This window comes from Mus musculus, chromosome 3 (assembly GCF_000001635.26).
Source record: "Mus musculus strain C57BL/6J chromosome 3, GRCm38.p6 C57BL/6J".
Classification (NCBI taxonomy): domain Eukaryota; kingdom Metazoa; phylum Chordata; class Mammalia; order Rodentia; family Muridae; genus Mus; species Mus musculus.
The window spans coordinates 132,993,008-133,020,933 of NC_000069.6; the positions used below are offsets into that span (position 1 = coordinate 132,993,008).

Here is a 27,926-nt window from a genome sequence, read left to right on the forward strand (position 1 = left end):
TACAGATTCAATGCAATCCCCATCAAAACTCCAACTCAACTCTTCAACGAATTAGAAAGAGCAATCTGCAAATTCATCTGGAATAACAAAAAACCTAGGATAGCAAAAACTCTTCTCAAGGATAAAAGAACCTCTGGTGGAATCACCATGCCTGACCTAAAGCTTTACTACAGGGCAACTGTGATAAAAACTGCATGGTACTGGTATAGTGACAGACAAGTAGATCAATGGAATAGAATTGAAGACCCAGAAATGAACCCACACACCCATGGTCAATTGATCTTCGACAAGGGAGCTAAAGCTATCCAGTGGAAAAAAGACAGCATTTTCAACAAATGGTGCTAGCACAAGTGGCGGTAATCATGTAGAAGAATGCAAATTGATCCATTCCTATCTCCTTGTACTAAGGTCAAATCTAAGTGGATCAAGGAACTCCACATAAAACCAGAGACACTGAAACTTATAGAGGAGAAAGTGGGGAAAAGCTTCGAAGATATGGGCACAGGGGAAAAATTCCTGAATAGAACAGCAATGGCTTGTGCTGTAAGACTGAGAATTGACAAATGGGACCTCATGAAACTGCAAAGCTTCTGTAAGGCAAAAGACACCATCAATAAGACAAAAAGGCCACCAACAGATTGGGAAAGGATCTTTAGCTATCCTAAATCAGATAAGGGACTAATATCCAATATATATAAAGAACTCAAGAAGGTGGACTCCAGAAAATCAAATAACCCCATTAAAAAATGGGGCTCAGAGCTAAACAAAGAATTCTCACCTGAGGAATATTGAATGGCTGAGAAACACCTGAAAAAATGTTCAGCATCCTTAATCATTAGGGAAATGCAAATCAAAACAACCCTGAGATTCCACCTCACACCAGTCAGAATGGCTAAGGTAAAAAATTCAGGTGACAGAAGATGCTGGTGAGGATGTGGAGAAAGAGGAACACTCTTCCATTGTTGGTGAGATTGTAAACTTGTACAACTACTCTGGAAATCAGTCTGGCACTTCCTCAAAAAATTGGACATAGTACTACAGGAGGATCCCACAATACCTCTCCTGGGCATATATTCAGAAGATGTTCCAACTAGTAAGAAAGAAACGTGCTCCACTATGTTCATAGCAGCCTTATTTATAATAGCCAGAAGCTGGAAAGAACCCAGATGCTCCTCAACAGAGGAATGGATACAGAAAATGTGGTACATTTACACAATGGAGTACTATTCAGCTATGAAAAAGAATGAATTTATGAAATTCCTAGGCAAATGGATGGACTTGGAGGGCATCATCCTGAGTGAGGTAACTCAATCACAAAAGTACTCTCACGATATGTACTCACTGATAAGTGGATATTAGCCCAGAAAACTTAGAATTCCCAAGTTATAAGATACAATTTGTGAAACACAGGAAACTCAAGAAGAATGAAGACCAAAGTGTGGATACTTTGCCCCTTCTTAGAATTGGGAACAAAACAACCATGGAAGGAGTTGCAGAGACAATGTTTGGAGCTGAGACAAAAGGATGGACCATCTAGAGACTGTCAATACCTGGGGATCCATCCCATAATCAGCCTCCAAACGCTGACACCATTGCATACACTAGGAAGATTTTGCTGAAAAGACCCTGATATATCTGTCTCTTGTGAGACTACGCCGGGCCCTAGCAAACACAGAAGTGGATGCTCACAGTCAGCTATTGGATGGATCACACGGCCCCCAATGGAGGAGCTAGAGAAAGTACGGAAGGAGTTGGGTAGATCTGCAACCCTATAGGTGGAACAACAATATGAACTAACCATTCCCTCCCCCCACCCCCAGCTCCTGTCTCTAGCTGCATATGTATCAGAAGATGGCCATCAGTGGAAAGAGAGGTCCATTGGTCATGCAAACTTTATCTGCCTCAATACAGGGGAACGCCAGGGCCAAGAAGTGGGAGTGTGTGTGTAGGGGAGTGGGTTTGGGAGGGTGTGGGGGACTTTTGGGATAGCATTGGAAATGTAAATGAAATAAATTCCTAATAATAATAATAATAATAATAATAATAATAATAAAAAGGAGACTCTACTTCACTGTTAGAGATAGGAACTAAAAGTACTGAAAAAGTCAGTCTCATCCATACAGCCTTGACCATGAAATGAAACTACGTTTCACAGTATTTATTTAAAAAGTGGAATTACATTAAAATTCAAACTAATTATCAAGCCTTAACAGATCTTTATATTTAGCTTAGATATAACTTCTTATATTATGCATGTCATGTTACCGGACAGTTGCTATGGGTGATGCTCAGATGGATGGAAACCATTCTGCTCAGATTAGCGGCTCAAACCTATCACTCACTGCTGTTGGGAGAGAGATTTCCAAGTTTTTTTTGTGTGTGTTTCTGTAAGCAAGAACTGACTGCCTTTGTTCCGGGCCAAAGACTGACAAACTTTGGTGCAATCAGCCTGGGAACTACTTTTGGGCAGCTCAAACCTAAGAACAATAAAAACAATATAAATGACAAGGACAATGGAGAATGCATAGGAGATTTGTACGTGGCCAGCAGAGACAAAAACACCTGACATTTTATAGAAAATTTCTCTCTGTCCCAGACTATGTTTCCAACCATGTCATTAGGGTGATTGGCCTTGAAGACAGTTACTCTGTAAAGTAAAAGACGGGCACCAGCAGGCCCCTGTCCCGATGGTGGGCCTCAGGGTGTCATCATGAAGATGACCAGACTCTGGCTACTGCTACTCTAAGCAACAGCTGGCTCTTGTCCCTGTCAGATTTACTATGCCAGATAACTCGTTAACTTGCATGTAAGCAGGGGAGAAAAAAATATGAGTCTCATATCCTTTCCAAATCTCATTCACTATTCAGAGTTAATCTGAATTTAAAAAAAATTTAAAGCCATACTGAATATTTTTGAGTAATCCAATATATCTGTAGATTCATAAGACAAATTTCGGGATGAAAAAATATGAAGGATCAAAAGTTGCATAGGAAGGAGTAAGGGTAGTTCATGTCTGTAATCCAGCACTTGAGAGACCGAGGCAAGAGAGCTGCCATGAGCTGGAAGCCAGCACGGGCAAATAATGAACTCCAGGACACACAGTACATGCACAAACAAGTATATGCATAGGACATCTACATCTGTTAAAAAGGGTTTACCTTGTATGATAAAGTTTTCTTGAATTTTTCACTAGAACAGAAAACAAAAAAGAATTAGTTATCATTTTAATGTAAAGAATGTCAAATAACCTGAATTATAAATAAAAATATGTACTGTATCTGAAGAATATAAAAGGTTATCCCAAATGAACAACTACTTCACCCTGAAACGTGTTTATGTAGGACTAAGAACAGAACACCAGGATGTTATGGACTGGAGAACTTCCGTCACACACTGTTAGCCCTGTAAGAGAGCAAGCATGGCTTCTGCCGCTCTATTATGTGGCTCTCTGTATGGATCGGCTGTGGCGGGGCTTTGGACCAGGAGGCCGTGGTCACAGAAAGTTACTTTGTTCTCATCGCTCCCTAGAAAGGAGTGGCGTGCCAGGCAGGGGTGTGTGGGGAAGAGCCCTCCATTTATAAGACAGAGGGAGGGCAGTGACATAGAGGAGGAGGGCAAGAACCTTTAACGCTGCTTTTGTGGGCAGGAACAGGCAAAGTTGGGAGACAGACAGAGACTCATTTGACCTTTCATGGGCTCTGGAGTGTAGAGCTGAGCCCAACTGCTTGGCACTGAGCTGTGGTGTTAGGGCATAGTGAATGCTGTCTGGAGGTATAAAGCTGGACAAAGAATGTGGTTGTAGGTAGAGCTCTCTATTGGTTGGTTAGTATATGTAAGTTGTAGACAAGTTGTTTATTTAAGTGTCAAACATAAGAAAAATTAGCCAGAAATCAAAGCTATCATAAGTGTTAAAAGTACCATGTATGTCACATGGTCCATCACAGTATTTCAGTCCACATTATAACTGTTAAAAGTACCATGTATGTCACATGCCCCATCCCAGTGTTACAGTCCGCTCTCCATTAACTCAATAAAAATAGGGTAGTCTATATAATACTAACTTCATTAGTATCGATTAAAAATCACTTGTGATTTTACATATTTTAGAAACAAGAGGCTATAATTCACACCTCCACCTTTGGCGAATTGGCTAGTTTTCATACACAAAGAAATAAATGTTCTGAATTTATTCTGAGTTCTAAGGATACAGAGCAAAGCGACAGTAAATCTACAAGGCTATAAAAAAGGTGACATGAAACCAAGATTTTTAAATCAGTAAAACTAGGATAGAAATCTGAATAGGTCAAATTAACAATCTTATGCTGCTGTTAGACTTACATATTTCATAATGCACTGAAAGCCACACATTTTATCAGATTTTAACTGTTTAATAATCCTCAAATATACATATAAAAGTACATTATATACACAAATTCTATCTATCTATCTATCTATCTATCTATCTATCTATCTATCTATCTATCTATCAATGATTTCTTTGATTTTTTTTCTCAGCTTGTGAACTGTTGCAAGAACAAAATAATAGAATAGGAGAAGATCTGTTTCATACTGTTACTTATACTAGAGATTTTAAAATAAATTCTAATGGAAATTTCTATAGTTTCTAAAGATAATTATCATTGATTTTTGTGTCCTTCCGGAGCTGCTTTGATATAGGACAGAAGTCCCCAAACTGATGTATTTAGCTTCTGATTCTTAATTACTATGAAGCATGAGAGTGAACTGTCGCATGGGGTTGCCCTCTAAGAAAAGTGATGAGAATTAATATTTCTTCCTCTTCTATGTGGGGTAAGGAAGATCATGAAAATGGCCATCAAATTGAATCAACATCTGGGAATACTATTTTTATTATTTTTAAATAATCAGCCCTGTCCCCAGACAGGCTGTCTAACAGCCCTGGCTACACTAGAACTCTCTTTGTACACCAGGCTGTCTTCAAACTCACAATAACCCACCTGCCTCTGCCTCCCAACTGCTGGGATTAAAGGTGTGAGTCATCTTCGAGGCCCTGTGGATGCTTGTAACTACTAGCAACAACTCTCATTTATGAAGGATTTATGCTATCAGAGGACTTACCTTATGTCCTCTTCTTTCTGTTGTTTGTTTATAGACACAGAGTCTTATGTGCCTAGGCTGGCTTTAAACTTGAGGTGAAACTCCTACTTCAACCTCCTCTGCATAAAGCTTACAGGCCTGCTCTGGGGCTCTTTGCCACTTTTCAGTAATATATATATATATATATATATATATATATATATATCATCATTAAATGCTCACTCTGCACCTATCATGATGTCTCCAGAGTCTAAGCACTTAGCCATTAACTCCAGTGTCTCTTTCCAAGGGTGGTTCTAGTTTCATTTAGAACACAGGGAGGTGAGGAAGTCAACAGACTTCTACTGGTCTGATTCTTCGACTTGCTTCTAATTGTATCTAAAAGAAAAGGCAGTAGCAGACAGGAGAGCTACTCTCCTTAATCCTGTTCATAAATGATACCTGCCACACTCTGGAAAAGGAAATCAATCTCAAATTCAAATCTCACTGCAACTTTAGCTTTTGTTTGTTTGTTTGTTTGTTTGTTTGAAACAGGGTTTCTCTATGTAGCCTTGTTGTCCTGGAGCTTCATGTCCAGGCCAGGCTAACTTCAAACTCAGAGCCCAGTCTGCCTCTGCCTTCTGAGCTTTAGGATTATGGATGTGTGCCACTGTCCCCAGCTTTCACTGCAACATTATTTAAACAAATCTTATGTACCCACTCACCCCATATTGGTGTCTTATGTAAAACACTAAATGTCACCTTTTTGGGAAGTTAAACTTGGATGTGTTCTGAATGAACCCGTAACAGCAGGGGCATGTGATGAAGGAAGCCCGTGTTTGGATGCAGTGCTCGATCACCATGTCTGTTGCCACTCCACAAGCGTGCAAGGCCACCTGAAAAGCAGAAGGAGACCTTAGCATCCATCTTCTCAATACTTAAACAGAACCTGAGTTCAACTCACAAGACCTACCTGACACAGGAAGCTAGAAATGAGCAAGATGATCTAGAACATCTCACAGCAGAAGGCAACAGTCATCTAATTACTATTATTTGTCAAAAGGATTCAGAGCAACCCAAACAGGGTATCAATGAGCAAAAACAGAGATATTTGAGCATTCATGGGGGGGGGAGGGGGCAGCAATTGATTATTTAAAATATCAAATGTATAAGCCAATAATTACACTTCAAAAATTCCAAATGAAAAAAACCCAACTGGTTATTTGTGGTAGAAGCCAGCACCTTTTGATTAATGGAAAATATGGAGGAAGAACTAATTGTTTTACTATAAGCACCATATGTCTGGGTAACCACTTGTTGATAATGGAATGTAAACACAGACAGAATGATAAGGTAGATTAATGCCATTCTGTGTCTTTAATTTATATAAGGGAGGGAGGGTCAGTGATTACAAATGAGGCCAATGTAGAGACAACCAGACACACCACTAGCCCCTGTGACACAGTCGCTCCCCAAAATGAGGCAGAATCTAATTATGCTCATGGGCTAGGGCATCAGGTGAGACAGGATGTTCAGAGTAACATCCACAGGTGGAGCTCTGTAAGCATGTGACCAGGCTCTGTCCCCTAAAGACACCTAGAATTTACAGCCAGGGCAGAAACCAACTTTTGCAGATGTGACTACGGTTACAGTTCAAGGACTGTCCTCAACAATATGGGTGGATTCAACCTACTTACATGTTCTCTTAAGAGCAGAAAACTATATAAGGGAGGGACCCAGGGAGATAGTACAGGAGGCAGAAAAATGTAAACCAAATCCCAGACAGCACCACAGCAGGCTTCCACTGGAAGAGAACCAGGGAATGTGGGTGGCTTCTACAAGTTGAGGACTCTTGGTCACAGCCAGGAGAGAAACATGGACCTTAGCTACATAACTGCAGGAAACTGCAGGTTCTAAGTACTTCAGGGAGTCCTTAGACAAGAGCCAGCTGTTGATTGACTTCCTGTGATCCAGATTTCTGACCTACATAACTGTTAGACAATAAATACATGGGACTTCAAGATGCCTTGCTTGTGGTAACTTATCAGGACAGAAATAGAAAAGGAAAGCCATTCACAGTAACCACTTTCATTTTTAAAAGTAAAAAAAAAACTTTATTATGAAATATTGCAAATAAAAATAATCACACTATGAAATCAATTAGACCCAAAGCCTATATATGCCAAGTTTTATACCATCTTTCAGTTCTGCACTGGGACATCTTGTTAAGACAGGGCCTGGCCCTCAGAGGGCCAGGGCACACCTTGTCTTTCCAGCAAGGTCCCAGGAGTTGGGGACGGCACCAGTCTGCTCGAAGCACTGGTTTAGAGCATTTCCACAGCAAACCTGGATGTGAATGATCGTGTTGAGCAATTTGCCTTTCATTTTGATATTAAAAACTTACAGTTCCAGAAATGGAATAATTTACTCTTTCACTATTCCATTCATCAAAAAATCTCTAAGGTCTTTTTATTTATCCATCTGATGCTAGTTGTGAAGAATAAAATAATCTAAATTGTGGTTCCTACCCAATGCTCTGTTACAGTAGCAGCAGAATCTAAAGTCCTGAATATATCAATCAATTGAGTAAGTTTGAAAAAATCTAAAGTGCTGGTTATAACTAATGTGTAGCTCACTGTGTCAGACAGCACATGGCATAGCAATAGCACAGAAGCCCTGTGGAAGGGCGGTACCCTCAAAGAGAGTGGGAGCCCAGCACTGTGATGCACACCTGTAAATTCCAAGACTTGGGAGGGTCAGGAGCTCAAGTTTATCCGTGGCTCTATAATGAGTTCAAGGCCAGCCTGAGCTATATGCAACCTGTCTCAAAAAATAAGACAAGCAAAAATAGAGAAGTATAGACAGAAAAAGGTAGGGAGGGTCATGACGAGGAGGTGACAAAGAGGGCCTTGTAGAGCAGAAAGGATTAAAGAAAGGAGAAGATGGAGACTATCACCTACACTGGTCAGAAAGCAAGCACAACTGAGTGTCCAAACCCAGTGATGAATCTACAGCACAATCCACGGCTCAGGGAACACTGTGAACGATGGGGTGGCAATATTAAGAGCCATAAACCTAGGCCAACTACTGTGAGGCAATGTCTTCTAATAATGACAGCCAAGGTGCACCCATGAAATCTTAACAATGTGGTCTCCTAATCAAGACCCACACAGTAAGAGCAGCAGCTGACACGGCATCGTAGATGGGGAAAGCCTCACAAACCCCTAGGCCTAGATTAAGAGCTACAGGTAATTAATGGCTGCTAAGGGAGGGAGACTGTCTTCTCCAAGGAGCAGCCTCTGCTCAGGTTATACAATACCAAGTGTTCATCCTAAACATGTATACATACAAGCAATGACACAAATGACTCAGCAGGCTCTATTAACATACACATATATACAAATTTATATATGTCACAATAATCAACAAGGAAGAGGTCACACGTTTAAAGGGGATGGGGCACATGGAGGACATACAGGGTAGTGTGGAAATAGTGTAAATACAGTACTCAAAAATATAATACATTTTAAGATAAACTAAAATACCACTAATGTTATACTTTTACAAATACTTTTTTATTAAAAGCATTCTTTAAATGTTTAATAACCAATACTTATTCAAATCAAGGATCATACATATCAAAATAATAAATAGTTCAAAAACCTTTTTTGGATGCTTCTTATTTTGGAAAAAATATTTTTCTTATGTCATATATGAGTCTTTAAAATCAAAACCAGAATTAATAAAATGACATTCATATAATGAAATATTTGTTTTGAAGGAAAAATACAAATAGTCTATGACTGACAACGGTTCCATGTATTTATTTATTTACCTACTTTATAGTGGTACAAAAGTAGTCTGCATTCAGTGACCAACACCATGTTTGAACTTGATCCTTCCTGGGCTAGCAGTACACACAGTGAGCTTCACTGTGTGGACAGACGGCAGCAAAGCTCAGATCTCAATCAGATATGTGATCACAGAGCACATGAACAGTTCCTTACAGATCTGGTATAACAATCTATGATATTAAGTAGGTTAGTGTATCATGTGCATTTTTTTCCTATGGCAGACTCTATTATTGGCTTATCAGGATGTAAGTCCATAAAAGTCAAGGAGCTTGCATCCATGTCACATGAAAAGAAATACATGTGTTTATAGTCTTTTAACATGTATTTCACATACTGATTTCTATATGGATTGCTTACATGTTTGTGAATATAAAAATAGCATATTAAGTATAGTCTTTTAAAACAGAAAACTAATAAACAAAAAAATCATTATAAAGCACACAGAAGCACCCTTTATGGAAGGGAAAAATCCATGATGGCTATATAATAATGAAACATAAAGAAAAATACTCTAAAAGAACATACATATTTTAATTGATGTTGCTGAATTATATACTTGGAAATTGTAAGATTATCAGAATGACTTCACACCTGTAGCCCCAGAGGATAAACAACCAGGATCAGTGAGGAGAAAAGGTGAGCACGGTATCACACATTACTGCTCTCTCAAACATTTTATCATCTCTACACTGGACATCAGTTGTAGGCCTGTTAGGCTGAAAAAAAAAGGACATCAAACCTTCAACATTTCAGTAGTCAGTGCTTAAGATGTGAATTTTAGTAACAAAAGTCAAGTATTACAATTTCTGAACTCCAGGCGTGGGTAACAGTCCTATCCAGTAAGTCGAGAGCACACAGTAGGGAGTGAGGCAGTGACTCAGCAACACATCAAAGTGCTTTGAAACATTGAAAGATCTATCATAGTTACTTATACTACAAAAATAAGAATATGCTTATAACTAGGAAAAATTATGTCAACATTCAGTCAAAGAAGAATCCAGGTTGTACTGGCTCCCAAGGCTCACACAGCATAACCCGCATTTGTATGTGTGTAAGTAACTAATACAGACCACAAGGCATTTATACTACTTATTTCTCCAGTTTACAGGAGTAAGTATTCAAGAGATGCTCTTTTCATATTACTATTTTGAGCATGTATTCATATTAAATAAAACTTTTTAAGTGAATAGAAATATTAGCAAGATATTAGACCTTAATAAAGCACAAATTTCACAAAAATCCAAAACCTGAAGAATAAGTCAGCTATGAGCTGGCCTCTGAATTATTCATAATATAATTTGGTCTAAGGATTCAAAACTAAAACCAAAATACTTGAAGCTCAAAATAACATGCAGCCATCAAATCTGTATTAAAGAGACACCATCTAAAGGCAATTTTAGCATTTATAGGTTATTAACAGTTATTCTTCCCTTATATTTTCCACGTTGTTTTATGTTCTTCCACTGGCCCATAAAGATGCTGAGACTCTGCTAACCCTGCTCTCAGCTCTGAGGACTTCCGGGGCAGCAGGTGCAGTGCTTGTGCAAAGGGTAAGCAGGTATTATCTGTCACACACGGAACAGGGCTATGAGAGGAGTAATGAGTGGTAGGTTACAGCTGATAGGCAAAGCATAAGAAGCTATGTATCTCTTTGTTTAGGAAAGAACACAAAACTGATTCCTTTAGTTGATCTAAGGAATAAAATGATTGTTTAGCTAATTAGAGAAACAAATTATTTACTACTTACCCCAATGTTAAACATTCCTGTGAAATACTCCATATTTGCTTGAATGAACCAAATATTGCTTAAACCAAGTTCGTCACTTCTCTTCTTAGCACGGATTAATGATAATTCCTTGTTCTCTATTAACGTAACCTAGATTTTATGTAGAAAAAAACAACCTTGTATACTCAGTAACACAATTCAGACATTACCATCCAGCATTATTACAATATTTTAAAAAGTAGAATGTCTTTACTAATTCTCTATCCAGTATGACAGTTCCAAATGAACAATGTATTAAACCCTTCAAGTTCTGCATGGAATGATATAAGAGAGAAAAAGAGAGACACCAGTGTGCTCTGTGCTCACCTAGGACAGACAGGGGAATGAGAGCTCGTGCTTGATGACTAAGCTAGACGTTCATGGAGAAATAATTACTAATGGAGGTCTCAAAAATGAACAGAATTACGTAAGGGAATGGCTTGGCCTACGGAAGATTATAGTATAGAGTATTCAAAGAACAGAGGAAACTAATACTGTTTGGCACAGTGCACGGTAACAATGAGAGTGAGAAACAAGCAGGAGGTAGAGGATGGAGCCGGGGTGGAAGAAAGGACGGAGGGCCATGTTGTGTGCTTATGATAAAATAAGGCTCCATCAGCTGCAGAGAACAGCAGGGATTGGTGGGGGCAGGACAGAGGCTGACAGGAGCTTCCCACAGTAACCACAGGTAGAGTTAATACATTGTTATTACTATCATTTTATTTTTGTTTTTGCCTTATGTACACTCAATAGTAAAATACTTTATCACTTTACATAAAACATCTGGCACACAGATAAACTTTCTAGTTTTACCTAGCTGAAGCCCCCTCCCAGGTCAGTCTATCTATGTTTCAGGAGAACCACTAGAAAAGTGAAACAGTTTGCCACCCCCACGGCTTCTCAGGCTCTGCTCTGTGAGCTCATAGTCGATGGAAACACGGTCTCCGCAGCAGTACAACAGGGGCTTGCCTCTTTGCCGTGGACTTTATGTGTTTTTATTCTCTAAGGCAGTGGCTCTCACCCTCCCTCACACTGTGACCCTCTAACTCAGCTCCTCACGTGGTGACCTCCAACCACATTATTTTGCTGTTACTTCATAATTGTAATTTTGCTACTGTTATGCATTGTACGTAAATATTTTTGGAGATAGAGGTTTTCCAAAGGAGATGGGACCTACAGGTTGAGAACTGCTGCTCTAAGGAAAGACAACAAACCCACCCCAGTTGTTCTCCCATTAGGCGCCGTCTCTATCTGTCAGCTCTCTGTCTTTTCGGTCGTCACAGAGACTGGGAGCTCAAACTATGCCCCAGTTGAATTATATATATATGTATATATATATATATATCTATATATAGATATATAGATATAGATAGATAGATAGATAGTGACACTTTCACCAAATAGCTTATGTTAAAATGTGGTCCTTGGAAACATTTCTAGTTATGATTGTGTTGAAAATTAAGTTAGTTATATCATATGTTTTTTATTCAATAATGTAATAGGTATCTCTTTTACTTAAACACATACACTTTAAAAAATACTGATAACTCTGCTGTGGTCTTACTTTCCTTTTGTCCCCAATTAAGATTCTGATCTTAGATGTTCCAAGGAAAGTATGTGCCACATAGTTGACTTGAATCAATAATTAGGAATGCAGAGTTCAGATTAGGCCAGATATGGCCCATTTTGTACATTATTAACCTTACCTGGCACGAGGGCAGCATGTGGGCAAGGACAATTCCAACATGGCCCTGAAAGTAAGACAAAGCAGTTAAGTCCGGGCCTCACAGCTCTTGTGCGTTAGACAATGACCTTGAAGGATGTAGCAAGGTCTCATGACCTTGGACAGGCTAAAGGACGAGAGGAGACATATGATACCCCGCCACTGCAGAAATCCACAATTCTGTCCCCAGGTTTGGCTTGATTCAGCACCAGGTAGACAAGGTTGTTTAACTGCTGCTGTTTCCTCAGAGCTCGGTCAGTGGACATTTTACCTGCGGAAGATAAGAGATGAAGAAAACAGTTAATGCCGTGGGGGACCAATGAGACAGAGAGGAGTGTCCTAGTACGGATGTCCATATGTATACACACACATGAAGGAGTGAACTGCAGATTTCATATAATTCCTGTGAGAGAGCCAAAGAAGTACAACTCGGAGTCTAGCTCTAATCCTGATGATACTATTTTAATTAGTAAGTACTTGAATGCTTGACCCCAGTTGGTGGAGGAATTTGGGGATGTTATGGTACATTTAGGAGGGGAGCCTTGCAGGAAGAAGTGTATCACTGGGAGGTAGGGAGAACGTTAGTGTTTACAGCTCTACCCCACTTCCCATTTTCTCTCTTTGCCTCCTGTATGTTGACGATGCTGTGACCAACCTGCTGCCTGTTCCTGCTGTATTCTTTCCGAGCCATAATGGACATTCCCTCTGGAACCAAAAGCAGAATTATACTGTTTCTTCTATAACTTCCTTTTAGTCCTAGAATTTTATTACTGCAACAGAAAAGCAACTAATGCTATCTAACTTTTCTTTCAATGAAGACAAGATTCTTCTAAAGAATAAAAGTAATATCTGAAACATTAAATTCAGAACCATAAAGGGTTTAGTCAATTTGAATACACGAAGAAACTTTAGTCCTTCATTGCTCTCAGAGATATACTGTAAGGACTACCAACTTGAACACTGTTTAAATCTCCTTACAGAGTTATAACACCATTTTAATTATTTGTATATGCTAGAACTCTGATTTCCTTTGGTGGGACCCTGAGAAACCAGGAAACATAGGTGTCACACAGTCGGAACTGTATCAGTGGTTACTGTATTGAGAGGGAAAACAGATTTTCTTATTCCCACATCAAAGTTTCCTTGCTTTCATGAGTCAGACATCAAAAGTTAATGCAATTAGGGACTAGAGATAGGCATTTCCAAGGACAGGGCCAACAGTATTAGAACATTGTAAGTTTTCTTTCAAAGCCTGCTGTGGCAATCCCAAAACATCCTTAGAAGATGAATGGCATTGTTGTTTGTTTTATGTATAAGATACATTTCTTCAATATGATAAAAAACATGTAAGAATATCGAGATTTTCCCACTCCACTTTAACAGAACAAGATAGAACCTCTTTGTCTTTTCTTTTTCCTATTTTACTTCTTCAACTTCAAAAGTAACATTTACATGCATATATAAACATCTCAAGTCCATAATTATAAATGCACATATACACTGAGACCAGCCTAACTGGACTAAAAACTGAGACCAGCCTAACTAAACTGAGACCAGCCTAACTCCCTCCTTAGGTGTGTTTCAAAAGCAAGCTCTTATAAAGATTTGTCTTCGTAAGGCTGTCTTTGCAAGTAAACATTTCTATGCCAAAATTAAGTGTGAAGACAAAGCTCTTTTCAGATTTGTGTTTAAGTGGCAGGACTACCAGGTACACACAGTATTCACCAAGGTTGAACTAAAAATACAGCAGCCAGATCCCTAGATACTTTAAAAACTGCCTCAATAGAAAACTCTTCTCATTCCAGATTTTTAAGTATTATGAAGCTCTTGGAAACATGAACAGGATCTCAAGTATATTCCACAAGGTATTAATTTAAAAATCAAATAAATCCTACTTTGTATTTTTATTCAGTGTCCTCGTATCTAAAAATTATAAAATGTAATCTACTTTTAGCTTCAATACAAATGACTGTCCTGTTTCTGCAGTGGAGAAAGAACCCAAGCAGAGGACATTGAATACACATGATGTCACGACTCTTCTGCAATGTGATCTTTGTCCCATTCCCATTAGGATGTACTTGATTATTTACACAATGTAATTGCTTTCTGCCTTGTTGCAGAGTGAGGAAAACAAGGTTTTTAGGTCAAGGAGAAGACTTGTTTAAAAACAACAACGTAAAGAAACAAGGTGAAGGACTTGCACTGGGCCTGGATGCCTGCTTGGGTTTGGGCCGTTCTTAATGTTTTCTCTCTTGGCTTGACGTACCAATGTACCCTGCATGTTATAACTTGATTATATACAAAAGCTCAGAAAATGATTGGGCTAAACATATATTGAACTTCACTAAAGATTCTTTTGTTGTTTTGTTTTCAAAGCATTTCTCTAAGCTACGGTAAAATCGGTAAAATCACATTGCATCAATTTAAAAATAAAAGGATTCTGAAAAAAAAAAGACTAAAAATTAATAGTTTAGTGGCTTTAAAAATACACCTTTGACTTGAGAAACTATAAAATCAGGAAAGCAAAAGCATATTTACTCCACATCTCTGTGCTTAGCACCCTTCTAGAAAGCCAGTGGATCAACTGAAGAACAGAGCACCTTTGATTATAGATCAGGGGGAAGACAACCATGAATCTCAACATCTCCCTACTCCCCCTCCTCCGGCCCTGCCCTCCCCTGAAAAGGCCTAATTAAGAGTGCTAAGGAAGTCTTTTATTATAGGGAAAAAGAGCTTCAGGTTTCTTTTTAGGGTAGCTACTGCTGCTTTGCCTGGAGCAGTAACCTTCTGCATGCCCACTCTTCACTATATGCTGAGTCCAGATCTTCTGAAAATGTGCATGCCACAATATCTACCCTTAAGGTACAACCTGAGGACCTAGTAAGAAGGTATATGTACTGAAGATCAAGCACTAATGCTTGATGCATTAAAAGAAGCCCTTATAGAGACCCAGAAGAACAGAAATGGATGACTGAATGAGCTGTGGGAAGCCTGCTAAGGACAATCCAGCCTGTCTGGTGGAAATCCACAATGAGCTAGCCTGGGATGGGAGGGATTCTGGCAGGTCTGAAACCACATGCAGGGCAGGTGGGGAAGGACACCACTGGCCAGCCTCTAATATGTCATGTGCTTAGACCTTCTTAAAGCTTATTTCTGTCTGAATGGACATACGATTATTCTTGTAGTTATACATTAAAGATGTTCTTTAACAATGCTAGCCTGAATCATTTTATTATATATAATATATGAGATTATTCATAACAATTTCTGGAGCATTCAAACTGCTTGAGTGACCTCAATCGTGGCTCACTGCCATAAGCAAGAGAATTAAGAAATGAGATTGACCAGCGAACCCACCAAGTCATTCTGAAGCATGGGGTTGGAGACCATCAGTCTCCTGGACTCCCTGCTGGACTTTCCTCCTTCCCTGGTTACATCCCATGGTGTTACACTCTGGCTGTGCACAGTAGCAATCAGAGAGTGAGCTTTATCTGGATTGCTGACTGAAGCCTCTTCAAAGCTACCTAGAAATCTCTCTCCTTTGTTTAAATACCTTGAAGACTTCCCTCTGCCTTAAGATAAAACAAAAATGAACCAACCAACCAACCAACCAACCAACCAACCAACCAACCAACCAAAACCTTACCTCTTGGCAAGAAAACAAAGCCTTTAATGGCCTGGTCCGCAAAAAACTAGCCACTGACATCTCTGCTACTTCTGATGTCTCCTCGGGTACTAGCCTCATCACACTTAATTTGCTACATCAGTCCCTTTATGCTACTTCCTTTTGTTTTAAGCCTATTTGTTTTCTTTTGGACTACAGGAGCCTCATCCCTTCCCTCATTCCAGACTCTACTGAGTATGTACTACTTTTAAAGTAACAAGTATTTAAAAGACAATAACAAAAAGGGTATTTTAGAAACTTTTTGCTACTTTTCAAAATAACCAGTACTCTCTACTATAAAACTTATTGCCATTAACAAGTGAAACATTAGATAAAATGATATCTAGTCATAACTTAGTTTAATAACACCCCAGAAAAAGAGACATTAGTCAGAACTGCTTCTGTCTCTCTGAAACATAAATGAGTCTTCCTACAACTGCATAAACTCACGTCTCAATTGAATGAAAAGACTATTATGAGATTGATTGGCATGTAATAGATATTTGTTAATAAGTTTTTTTAAATGAGTGATTAAATGCTTTAATTGCATTCCAATCTAGTATTCTAAAGTTTTCAAGTTTTATGTATGAAAAAGTTAGGTATCAATTCTCTGATTGTATTTGTTGAGACAGTAAAATCAATGATGGGAATGTCTTAAGTAGGCTAAGAAGTTATTTGCAGGCTGGCATCACTAACCCTCCTGGACACGTGGATCCCAGTGACCACAGTTCAGTAGTCGGTACTTAGTAACCATCTCATAACTCTTTGCCCACCCACACACCCTACGTACGGTTCAGTCTATGAGACCAATAACCCTAGTTGTGTTATGTGAGCATGGTTGCATCACATGATCTTCACTAATGTAATTTTACTGCATATAAGATTAGAGTACTTGACAAATATTACCACAAACGACAGAAGAACAAAAGACAGAGATAGAAATCCGTAATCTCTGAGGCCACATTATACTTCCTAGATGAACAGTTCCTTCGTAAAGACCACACAACACACAGGTCAGGCAACCACCATGGTCTGTACAAACAAAACTTTTCTGAAAACGCTAGAGATACAAGCATGGATAATGTACTGTTTCTCCCTTAGTGAACCACACTGTAGGAGAGCTTGCTTGCTATAGTATAGTTTACTTACTATAGGATGATATCCCAAGAGAGCTTATGAAATGCCCTTTGTTAACAATGTTGTATAAGGTATATGTAAAGTAGATTTAACAATAGCAAATATGCACACATCTCCTAAGCATCTAAAAGGTTTTATATGACACTATCTGCTGCTAGGGGAGCTCCTGCACATTCAATACATCATTACCTAGGAACTCCCAGGTTGCCGGTGTGAAGGACATTTCTGGAGTATTCTAGTGAGAACAATGCACACTTTACAGGTCAGTTAGCAGTTGCTTACAGTCACAGGCTGGGACTCAGGAAGGACCTCTAGTATCAGGTTCAATCTTCTTCCCACCATGACACGTTATTTCTCAAATGGATGAAGGGCTGTTGGAGCTCTCTGTCATCATTACCTTTCCTTATGTGCTGGAGCTAAGAAAACGAGGTGTGTTTTTCACAGAAAGTAGGTAATTTCTCTAGAAATTACATATTAGGGAGAAATTTAATTCTTTAGAATCCGTCATAAAATGTATTTTATTTCGGTGTCCTTTCTAAGTAAAAATTCATCTAGCAGGCTTAACAGTAAAAAGGCTCAGTTTATGTTGTGAAAGTCAATTTTGGAATAAGGCATTAGAGGTCTCATAAATCACATTTAATAAATTGACCTTATAGTGTCACCATTTCCAAAAAGCCATTTCTCCACCTTGGGACTTTAGTAACCTTTGGGATTTTATAGAAAATGGCACAGGAGGTTGAGCAATCAATTTGTGGCACCATCGGATTATTTAGGAAGAAAGAAATGAAAACAGATTGAGAAGATCTTCAGTGGTGCAGTACTGCAGATGCAGACTAAAAATAGCAGGCACCCCTCACCTTTCCACATCCAACTCTACGCTGTCCTTAAAGGCTGACAGCAAGAATGCTTAGGTAGACTGGGTAAGACGGGAACAGCTGAATAAAGTACAGGCATCATATTTGGAAGCCAAAGGTTCACTTTGTTTATAGAGGAGTGTAAGGTGACTAATGGAAAATTTAAAACTTAATTCTGTCATTATTACTCTGAGATGATTAAAATAGTTTGATTGCAAAATACTACACCCAGAGTTAACTGAACATATACATTTTCATTTTTTCAGTGTCCTTACATCAGATATCACTTATCTGTGATATTTTTATTCTTTTAAGGTTAAAACCACAATATATTTCAAGTTGTTCACAAGATCAAAACTTTTAGAATTAAAAAGTTATCTTTGGAAATCAGTTGCTCATTTTTCATTTTAGAAACTTAAGTTAACAACAGGAAAGTATTTTAACTAACTTTTTGAGACCAAATAATTCTTTCTTATCTTCTAACTTGTAGTTAGACATAATTAGATGAGATGGTATTCTGATGACCCCAAATACAGAGTGCTAATGTTCTCAGAATCCAGTGGTTCTTGTTTGTTTGTTTGAAGAAGTATCATGGAGTAATTGAGATTTGGTAGTTGGCGAAGCTCTCAGTGAATAAGTAACCAAACTGAGCTCTGAATACTGCGAAGAAACCAGATATGGGGAATAAGAAAGTTGACCTAAATACATGGAGAGGTATCTTAGTTTGGGTTTTATTGCTGTAAAGAGACACTATGACCAAGGTAACTATTATAAGGGAAAACATTTAATCATGGTTTGCTTCCAGCTTCAGAGGTTTAGTCCATTATCACCATGGCAGGAAACATGGCAGCATCTAGGTAGACATAGTGCTGGAGAAGGAGCTAAGAGTTCTATATCTTGATCTGCAGGCAGCAAAAAGGAACTGTGTTCCACAGTGGGCAGAGCTTTAGCATCTGGGACCTCAGAGCCTGCCCCCACAGTGGCACACCTACTCCAACAAGGCCATACCTCCTAATAGTACCAATCTCTATGGGCCAAGCATCCAAGCACATGAGTCTATGGGAATTATATCCATTTAAACCACTACAGGAGGTATAGATACAAGCCTTTGAAGGGAAGCCGCCATAATGATCTATATTATATATAACATTAATGCATACACTGTACAGCCATGAAGTGGGCATTCCAATTTGCTGGTATAGGTACTAGGAATGATCATACTGTGTTGAGGATGCTATACTGTCTACTGCATTCTCCTTTCACAACAGCTCACAAAGCTTTTGAGAGGTATGATGTAATGAAAATAGTTAGCATTACTTACAATTATGATAATGAAGCCAGGATTCTGATCCTGACAGACCAGGACCTATGCTCTTATGTCCCACATATGGAATCATAAATCTGTATCAGCAAAATATTTATGTAAGGCTTAAATATACATAGAGCTATGAATATGCTTGTATATAGTAGGTTTATTCTCTTAACAAACTTTTCTCTCCTTTTGTATATTTTATATTGCCTCCCCTATGAATTATTACTATGCTTAATCTGTATTTCTAAAACCAGGTTAAGTTTAATCACTAAGTCTAATGCTTTCGTGTTTTTATAATTTAATCTCACAATTAGCAGGAAACACAAGCTAAAGTCTATTTTTTTTTCCCTAGAAAATTTCATGTAGTCGATGCTGAAATGTATGCAGATGGCACTGATTTAGTTTAAAAGCAGAAAGGTTAGTCAGAAGCCACCTTGGTGTTATTGCATGTAAAGGGTGCTCGTCTTCTTTGGACCATGGTGTTAATACTGCTTCTATGACTTTACTAGTTGGGTTTTTCAAAAAGGTTAATTTTATTTTTATTTATGTGTATGTACATGTGCTGGGGTAAGTATATGATGTGTGTGTGTGTGTGTGTGTGTGTGTGTGTGTGTGTGTGTCTCCCTGGAACTCAGAAGAAGGTCAGATCCCCTGGAGCTGGAATTATAGGTAGTTGGAACTTAATGTAGGTGCTGGGAATGAATGCTGGTCTTATGGAGGATCAAGAAGAGCTGTTAACCATGCTACCATCTTTCCAGCTCCATAAATCACATTTTAAACTATGTTCTTATTATCTCTCTCCATCCATTTGCTGACCTCAAATGAACCATGAACAAAACCTAAAATTACTTATCTTACATTATGAAATCTTTTTTTTTTCTTTCTGGTAGTCTTATTTGATTATAGAATTGGATTGTTAATGGACAATGATGTCTATTTCAGTCTACACCTTTATTATTTATCACTTATCCTATTGCAATAGTCTTCTGGGTTTTTTGAGATAGGCTTTCACTATGTAACCAGCACTTGAAATCCTGTCTTAGCCTCCAGAAGGCTGAGGTTACAGGCATTCATCACCATGACTGACCTGCAATAGTCTTCTAAGTAAACGCTGCCCTATATTTTCATCCTTTCTTGGTCATTCTTTCTATATATTCAGGTCTCAGGGCCATCATTCTCTGGTCCATCTCACCCCCTCCCACTCCTTTACTCTCAGAGACTTATTATTATTTTTTTGATGAGATGTTTCTAAACATACATTTAAAGCTTTAAACATGGTATTTGTTTTGCCATGACTATCAAAATTTCAGATATTATAAATCACTCATGGAACATTAGTCTTTAGGATATTAAGAGACAGTGGCTAGGGAGATGTTTCAGGTTAGGAGCACTTGCTACTCTATGAGAGGACACAAGTTTCTAGCACTTACACGGAGGCTAACAACTATCCTTAACTATAGTTCCAGGGGACATGGTAACCATTTCTGGCCTCCATGGGCACTAGGCATGCGAACAGTGCACATATACACATGCAGGAAGACCTTCATTCATGCAAAATTTACACATCTTTTAAAAAAGGTATTGAGAAGTACTGAGAAGAAAAAAGTAATGAGTTTCACCATAAGGCTGATTTGGGAAATGCATGTAGCCTCATCTACTTCATCTGCCAAGGTGTCACTCACTCAGAGTGAACCTTATTCAAAACACCAAATACAAAATTCCAGAAAGAATCAGATATTGGAAGAGACAGGAGAGAAGGACAGAGGGTCAGGAAATTGAATAGAAACATAGCAGTGGGGGGTGGGGAGCTGGTGGTAGCCACTAGAAAGTCCCAGACACCAGGAAAGAAGGAGGCTCCCAGGAGCCAATGGTGATGACTTTAGCTGAAATACCCAAGAAAGGGGAGACAGAACCTGTAAAGACCACCTCCAATAGATAGGCACGGCCCCAGTTGAGAGATGAGACCACCTACTTATCTCAAAAATTTTAACCCAGAAATGTTCCTGTCCAAAGGAAAGACAGGGACAAAAGAATGGAACAGAGACTGAAGGAAAGACCATCCAGAGACCACCCCACCTAGAAATCCATCCAATATACAGTTACCAAACCCAGACACTATTGTGGATGCCAAGAAGTGCTTGCTGACAGGAACCCAGTATGGCTGTTCCCTGAGAGGTTCTACCAGTACCTGATCAATACAGATGCAGATACTCATAGCTAACCATCAGACTGAGCCCAGGGACTCCAATGGAAGAGACAGGGGAAGGACTGAAGGAGCTAAAGAGAATCGCAACCCCACAGAAGAACAATATCAGCTAACTGGATCACCCAGAGTTCCCAGGGACTAAACCACGAACCAAAGAGTCTACATGGAGAGAGCCACGGTTCCAGATGCATATATAGCACAGGATGGACTTATCTAACATCAATGGGATGGTAGGCCCTTGATCCTGTGGAGGCTTGATGCCCCAGAATAGGGGGATGTTAGAGCAGGAGTGGGTGAGTGGGTGGAGGGAGGAGCAGTCTCATAGAGGTAAAGGGGGGAGGAGGGGAAATTGGATGGGGGATTTGTGGAGGGGTAACTAGGAAGGAGGGTATCATTTAAAATATAAATGAATAAAATTATTAATAAAATAAACTCTAGAAAGAAGCAATTATTAAGTTTTAAGTTATATGCTATTGCAAGAGTATGAGAAAATTCATACCACACTGGTGTGTCTTACTTAGGACAGGAAGTATTATTTTATTTAAAATATCTATACTGTATATGCTAGCTATCTTACCTGTCCTTCGGTAGGCATCTCACTTTTCAGACAGGCTGTCAAGGTCTGATACCTGAGTTCATAACTTACTTTACCTAACAATGACCATAAAAGGCAAGAGTAATGATGCTAGCAACTTGATCATAGTATTATATTGTTATGCTTGCTATATTTTAGCATTAATTATTGTTAAGGATAATGTAGTAGTTTGAATATGCTTGGCCCAGGAGTGATAGTATTTGGAAGTGTGGCCTTGTTGGAGGAAGTATGTCGCTGTAGGTGTCGCTTTAAGACCCTCCTCCTAATCATGTAAAAGCCAGTCTTCTCCTAGCAGCCTTCAGATGAAGATGGTGAAGTCTCAACTCCTTCTGTACCATACCTGCCTGGATGCTGCCATGCCTAGATGATAATGGACTTGTAAGGCCAGCCCCAACTGAATATTGTCCTTATAGGAGTTGTCTTGGTCAAGGTGTCTGTTCACAGCAGTAAAACACAAACTAAGACAGGCAATAAAGGCTATATTAAAAACTCAGAGCGGGAAGGAAAGTGGGGTAAGGGAGAGAATATGAGAATATTTATATGAGAATATAAATATGTATATGTATAGGAAAGAAATGTAGATGGAATCACCAGATGATGGGGAGACAATGCTTCAATTAGACATGGTTACATCTAATTGACTTGTTAGCTAGAGGTGCCCCAAGGAAATCCCCAAAGAATGGGCTACTACCAAAGCTATTGGTTGCTTCTGATGGTAAAGCCCTACTGCTAAATGCAACAAGTATATATCACTGAACATGGAGAAGTTGAGCTGGTATCTCACTGGAGTCCTCACCCCTACAGACTAGTAGTGCTCCCAGTATGGAAGGTACTCCGCATGCTACTAGAGGAGAAGAGCCTAGATGTACCATTGTGACCTGCCTGCATGAGACACTGGAGCAATAGTGACACAAAGGTTAACCAGACAGTATCTTACTGAATTTGAGACCCACTCCATGAGATGGAACCCATGCCTGACACTGCTCAGATGGCAGGAATTTGAGAACAGAGATGCCACGGACCTAGGGAAAAAAACCAAATACAATTGCTCTGATAAAGCATCGTGACTGCTATACATAGACATCAATGTCTTACTCAGCCTTCACCAGAGAAGCTTTCCCTTACAAAGATGGGAACTAACACAGAGACCACAACTGGACAATGTGCAGAGAATGAGAGACCTTGAAGTGCTCAGTCACAAATGGGATGTCTTCATCAAATCCTATCTTTCAGGGCTCAGGGAACTTAGCAGAAGAGGAATTGGAAAGATTGTAAAAGCCAGAGATGATGATAACCAAGTGTTTTCCAGATACAAGAGGAGCAGTGTACATCTGAACTCAGAGAGACAGAAGCAGCACACACAAGACCTGCGCAGACCCCAACCAGAGGCCAGCCCAGGGCTGAGATGGGGGAGTGGACACAAGCTCCAACCTAACCAAGATGCTATCTCCAATTAGTAGCCACTGGCAAAGGAAAAGGCAAAGGTTTCTCCAAGGGACTCTTACAAACCACAAGGTATATATGTGATCGGGCCAGAGCAGGTCCTGAAGGCACAAGCAAGTTACATGAAGAAGTTGCTCAAATGCCTATGGTTTCTACTCCTGTTACAATGCCATCTGCTGCCAAACATGTGCCTATAGCCTCATGGGGTGTTCCCTATGATCGACTGACCGAAGAGGAGAAGACTAGAGCCTGGTTTACTGATGGCTCTGCACGTTATGCAGGCACCACCCAGAAGGGGACATATGAGCGGCAGTAAATATCCAACACAAAATAAACAAAATGTGTTCTTCTATCATATTTTAACCTTACTGCTTTTTTGTTTGTATACTATTGTTCCCAATTTTGAGTTTTCATGGGTGTGAAATGAGTTATATGTGCATGTGTCTCAGTTTCTCAAGCTCTTTCCCAGTTTCTTTTGATTTTCTTTTTGTTTGTTTTTGATTTATCCTTGTTTTTTAGATTGGCTTGTTTGTATTCTAAGATAAGAAGGGTGTGGAAGTAGGGAGGATTGGGGAGGAGATGAGGAAAGGAAACTGGATCAGACTATATTACATAAAAATAATTTTATTTTCAATAAAAAAATAAAATAAAACAGTAAATTACTAATTTCATTATTTCTCCTTAGATAGTGACTCTGAAGATATTACATACTTAATGTAATTATAAAAAATATTCTGAAATTATAAAATTTTAGTGTTCACCATATTCAGTACACATTTAATGTTTAAAAAATAGGTTGCCGCCCCTGCCGCTCCACCCCAGCACCGGGGTTCCTTGTGCGCAGAGTCTCCGGACACCCCCAAGGTCCCCCACAGGACCCTCCACGGGATCTTAAGACCTCTGGTGAGTGGGACACAACTTCTGCCAGGAGGCAGGTTCGAACAACAGATATCTGGGCACCTTCCCTGCAAGAGGAGAGCTTGCCTGCAGAGAGAACTCTGACCACTGAAACTAAGGAGAGAGCTAGTCTCCCAGGTCTGCCTAGGAAAGAGATCTGGAACCATAGATGCGAGCATCAGCAACAGAATACAAGAGATGGAAGAGAGAATCTCAGTTGCAGAAGATTCCATAGAGAACATCGGCACAACAATCAAAGAAAATACAAAACGCAAAAAGATCCTAACTCAAAACATCCAGGAAATACAGGACGCAATGAGAAGACCAACCCTACAGATAATAGGAGTTGATGAGAATGAAGATTTTCAACTTAAAGGGCCAGCAAATATCTTCAACAAAATTATAGAAGAAAACTTCCCAAACCTAAAGAATGACATGCCCATGAACATACAAGAAGCCTACAGAACTCCAAATAGACTGGACCAAAAAAGAAATTCCTCCTTACACATAATAATCAGAACAACAAATGCACTAAATAAAGAGAATAATAAAAGCAGTAAGGGAGAAAGGTCAAGAAACATATAAAGGCAGGCCTATCAGAATTACACCAGACTTTTCACCAGAGACTATGAAAGGCAGAAGAGCCTAGACAGATGATATACAGACACTAAGAGAACACAGATGCCAGCCCAGGCTACTATACCTGGCCAAACTCTCAATTACCATGGATGGAGAAACCAAAGTATTCCACGACAAAACCAAATTCACACATTATTTTTCCACGAATCCAGCCCTTCAAAGGATAATAACAGAAAAAAACCAATACAAGGACAGAAATCACGCCCTAGAAAAAGCAAGAAAGTAATCCCTCAACAAACCAAAAAGGAGACAACCACAAGAACAGAATGCTAACTTTAACAACAAAAATAAAAGGAAGCAACAATTACTTTTCCTTAATATCTCTTAATATCAATGGACTCAATTCCCCAATAAAAAGACATAGACTAACAAACTGGCTACACCAACAGGACCCAACATTCTGCTGCTTACAGGAAACCCATCTCAGGGAAAAAGACAGACACTACCTCAGAGTGAAAGGCTGGAAAACAATTTTCCAAGCAAATGATCTGAAGAAACAAGCTGGAGTAGCCATTCTAATATCGAATAAAATCGACTTCCAACCCAAAGTTATCAAAAAAGACAAGGAGGGACACTTCATACTCATCAAAGGTAAAATCCTCCAAGAGGAACTCTCAATTCTGAATATCTATGCTCCAAATGCAAGGGCAGCCACATTCATTAAAGAAACTTTAGTAAAGCTCAAAGCACACATTGCACCTGACACAATAATAGTGGGAGACTTCAACACACCACTTTCATCAATAGACAGATCGTGGAAACAGAAACTAAACAGGCACACAGTGAAACTAACAGAAGTTATGAAACAAATGGATTTAACAGATATCTACATAACATTTTATCCTAAAACAAAAGGATATACCTTCTTCTCAGCACCTCACAGGACCTTCTCCAAAATTGATCATATAATTGGTCACAAAACAGATCTCAACAGATACAAAAATATTGAAATTGTCCCATGCATCCTATCAGACCACCATGGACTAAGGCTGATCTACAATAACAACATAAATAATGGAAAGTCAACATTCACGTGGAAACTGAACAACACTCTTCTCAATGATTCCTTGGTCAAAGAAGGAATAAAGAAAGAAATTAAAGACTTTTTAGAGTTTAATGAAAATGAAGCCACAACATACCCAAACCTATAGGACACAATGAAAGAATTTCTAAGAGGGAAACTCATAGTTCTGAGTGCCTCCAAAATGAAACTAGAGAGAGCACACACTAGCAGCTTGACAACACATCTAAAAGCTGTAGAAAAAAAGGAAGAAAATTCACCCAAGAGGAGTAGACAGTAGGAAATAATCAAACTCAGGGGCGAAATCAACCAAGTGGAAACAAGAAGAATTATTCAAAGAATCAACCAAACGAGGAGCTGGTTCTTTGAGAAAATCAACAAGACAGATAAACCCTTAGCTAGACTCACTAGAGGGCACAGGGACAGTACCCTAATTAACAAAATCAGAAATGAAAAAGGAGACATAACAACAGATCCTAAAGAAATCCAAAACACCATCAGATCCTTCTACAAGAGGCTATACTCAACAAAACTGGAAAACCTGGACGAAATGGACAAATTTCTAGACAGATACAAGGTACCAAAGTTAAATCAGGATCAAGTTAACGATCTAAACAGTCCCATATCCCCTAAAGAAATAGAAGCAGTCATTAATAGTTTCCCAGCCAAAAAAGCCCAGGACCAGATGGCTTTAGTGCAGAGTTCTATCAGACCTTCAAAGAAGATCTAATTCCAGTTCTGCACAAACTATTCTACAAAATAGAAGTAGAGGGAACTCTACCGAACTCATTCTATGAAGCCACAATTACCCTGATACCTAAACCACAGAAAGATCCAACAAAGATAGAGAACTTCAGACCAATTTCCCTTATGAATATTGATGCAAAAATACTCAATAAAATTCTCGCTAACCGAATCCAAGAACACATTGGAACAATCATCCATCTTGACCAAGTAGGTTTTATTCCAGGGATGCAGGGATGGTTTAATATACAGAAATCCATCAACGTATTCCATTATATAAACAAACTCAAAGAGAAAAACCACATGATCATCTCGTTAAATGCGGAAAAAGCATTAGACAAATTCCAACAGCCATTCATGATAAAAGTCTTGGAATGATCAGGAATTCAAGGCCCATACCTAAACATGATAAAAGCAATCTACAGCAAACCAGTAGCCAACATCAAAGTAAATGGTGAGAAGCTGGAAGCAATCCCTCTAAAAACAGGGACTAGACAAGGCTGCCCACTTTCTCCCTACCTATTCAACATTGTACTTGAAGTCCTAGCCAGAGCAATTCGACAACAAAAGGAGATCAAGGGGATACAAATTGGAAAAGATGAAGTCAAAATATCACTTTTTGCAGATGATATGATAGTATATATAAGTGACCCTAAAAATTCCACCAGAGAACTAAGCCTGATAAACAGCTTCGGTGAAGTAGCTGGATATAAAATTCACTCAAACACGTCAATTGCCTTTCTCTACACAAAGAATAAACAGGCTGAGAAAGAAATTAGGGAAACAACACCCTTCTCAATAGTCACAAATAATATAAAATATCTTGGCGTGACTCTAACTAAGGAAGTGAAAGATCTGTATGATAAAAACTTCAAATCTCTGAAGAAAGAAATTAAGGAAGATCTCAGAAGATGGAAAGATCTCCCATACTCATGGATTGGCAGGATCAACATTGTAAAAATGGCTATCTTGCCAAAAGCAATCTACAGATTCAATGCAATCCCCATCAAAATTCCA

At 39.0% G+C, this 27,926-nt stretch overlaps 1 protein-coding gene across 3 annotated transcripts in view; it reads right to left on the minus strand.

The window, feature by feature from the left end:
• The window catches only part of Gstcd (glutathione S-transferase, C-terminal domain containing), a 110,290-nt gene that overhangs the window by 11,258 nt on the left and 71,106 nt on the right, over window positions 1-27,926 (minus strand). For 2 of the 3 annotated variants that reach the window (NM_001356309.1, NM_026231.3), the window contains exons 6-10: window positions 12,553-12,668; window positions 12,381-12,425; window positions 10,657-10,785; window positions 5,818-5,951; window positions 3,159-3,189 (exon numbers count right to left, since the gene is read on the minus strand). In NM_001356309.1, coding sequence (NP_001343238.1) covers window positions 3,159-3,189; window positions 5,818-5,951; window positions 10,657-10,785; window positions 12,381-12,425; window positions 12,553-12,668 — 455 coding nt within the window. Of the gene's footprint in view, window positions 1-3,158; window positions 3,190-5,817; window positions 5,952-9,500; window positions 9,626-10,656; window positions 10,786-12,380; window positions 12,426-12,552; window positions 12,669-27,926 lie in introns of all 3 variants that reach the window. The other variant, XR_003954372.1, reaches the window with a different exon arrangement.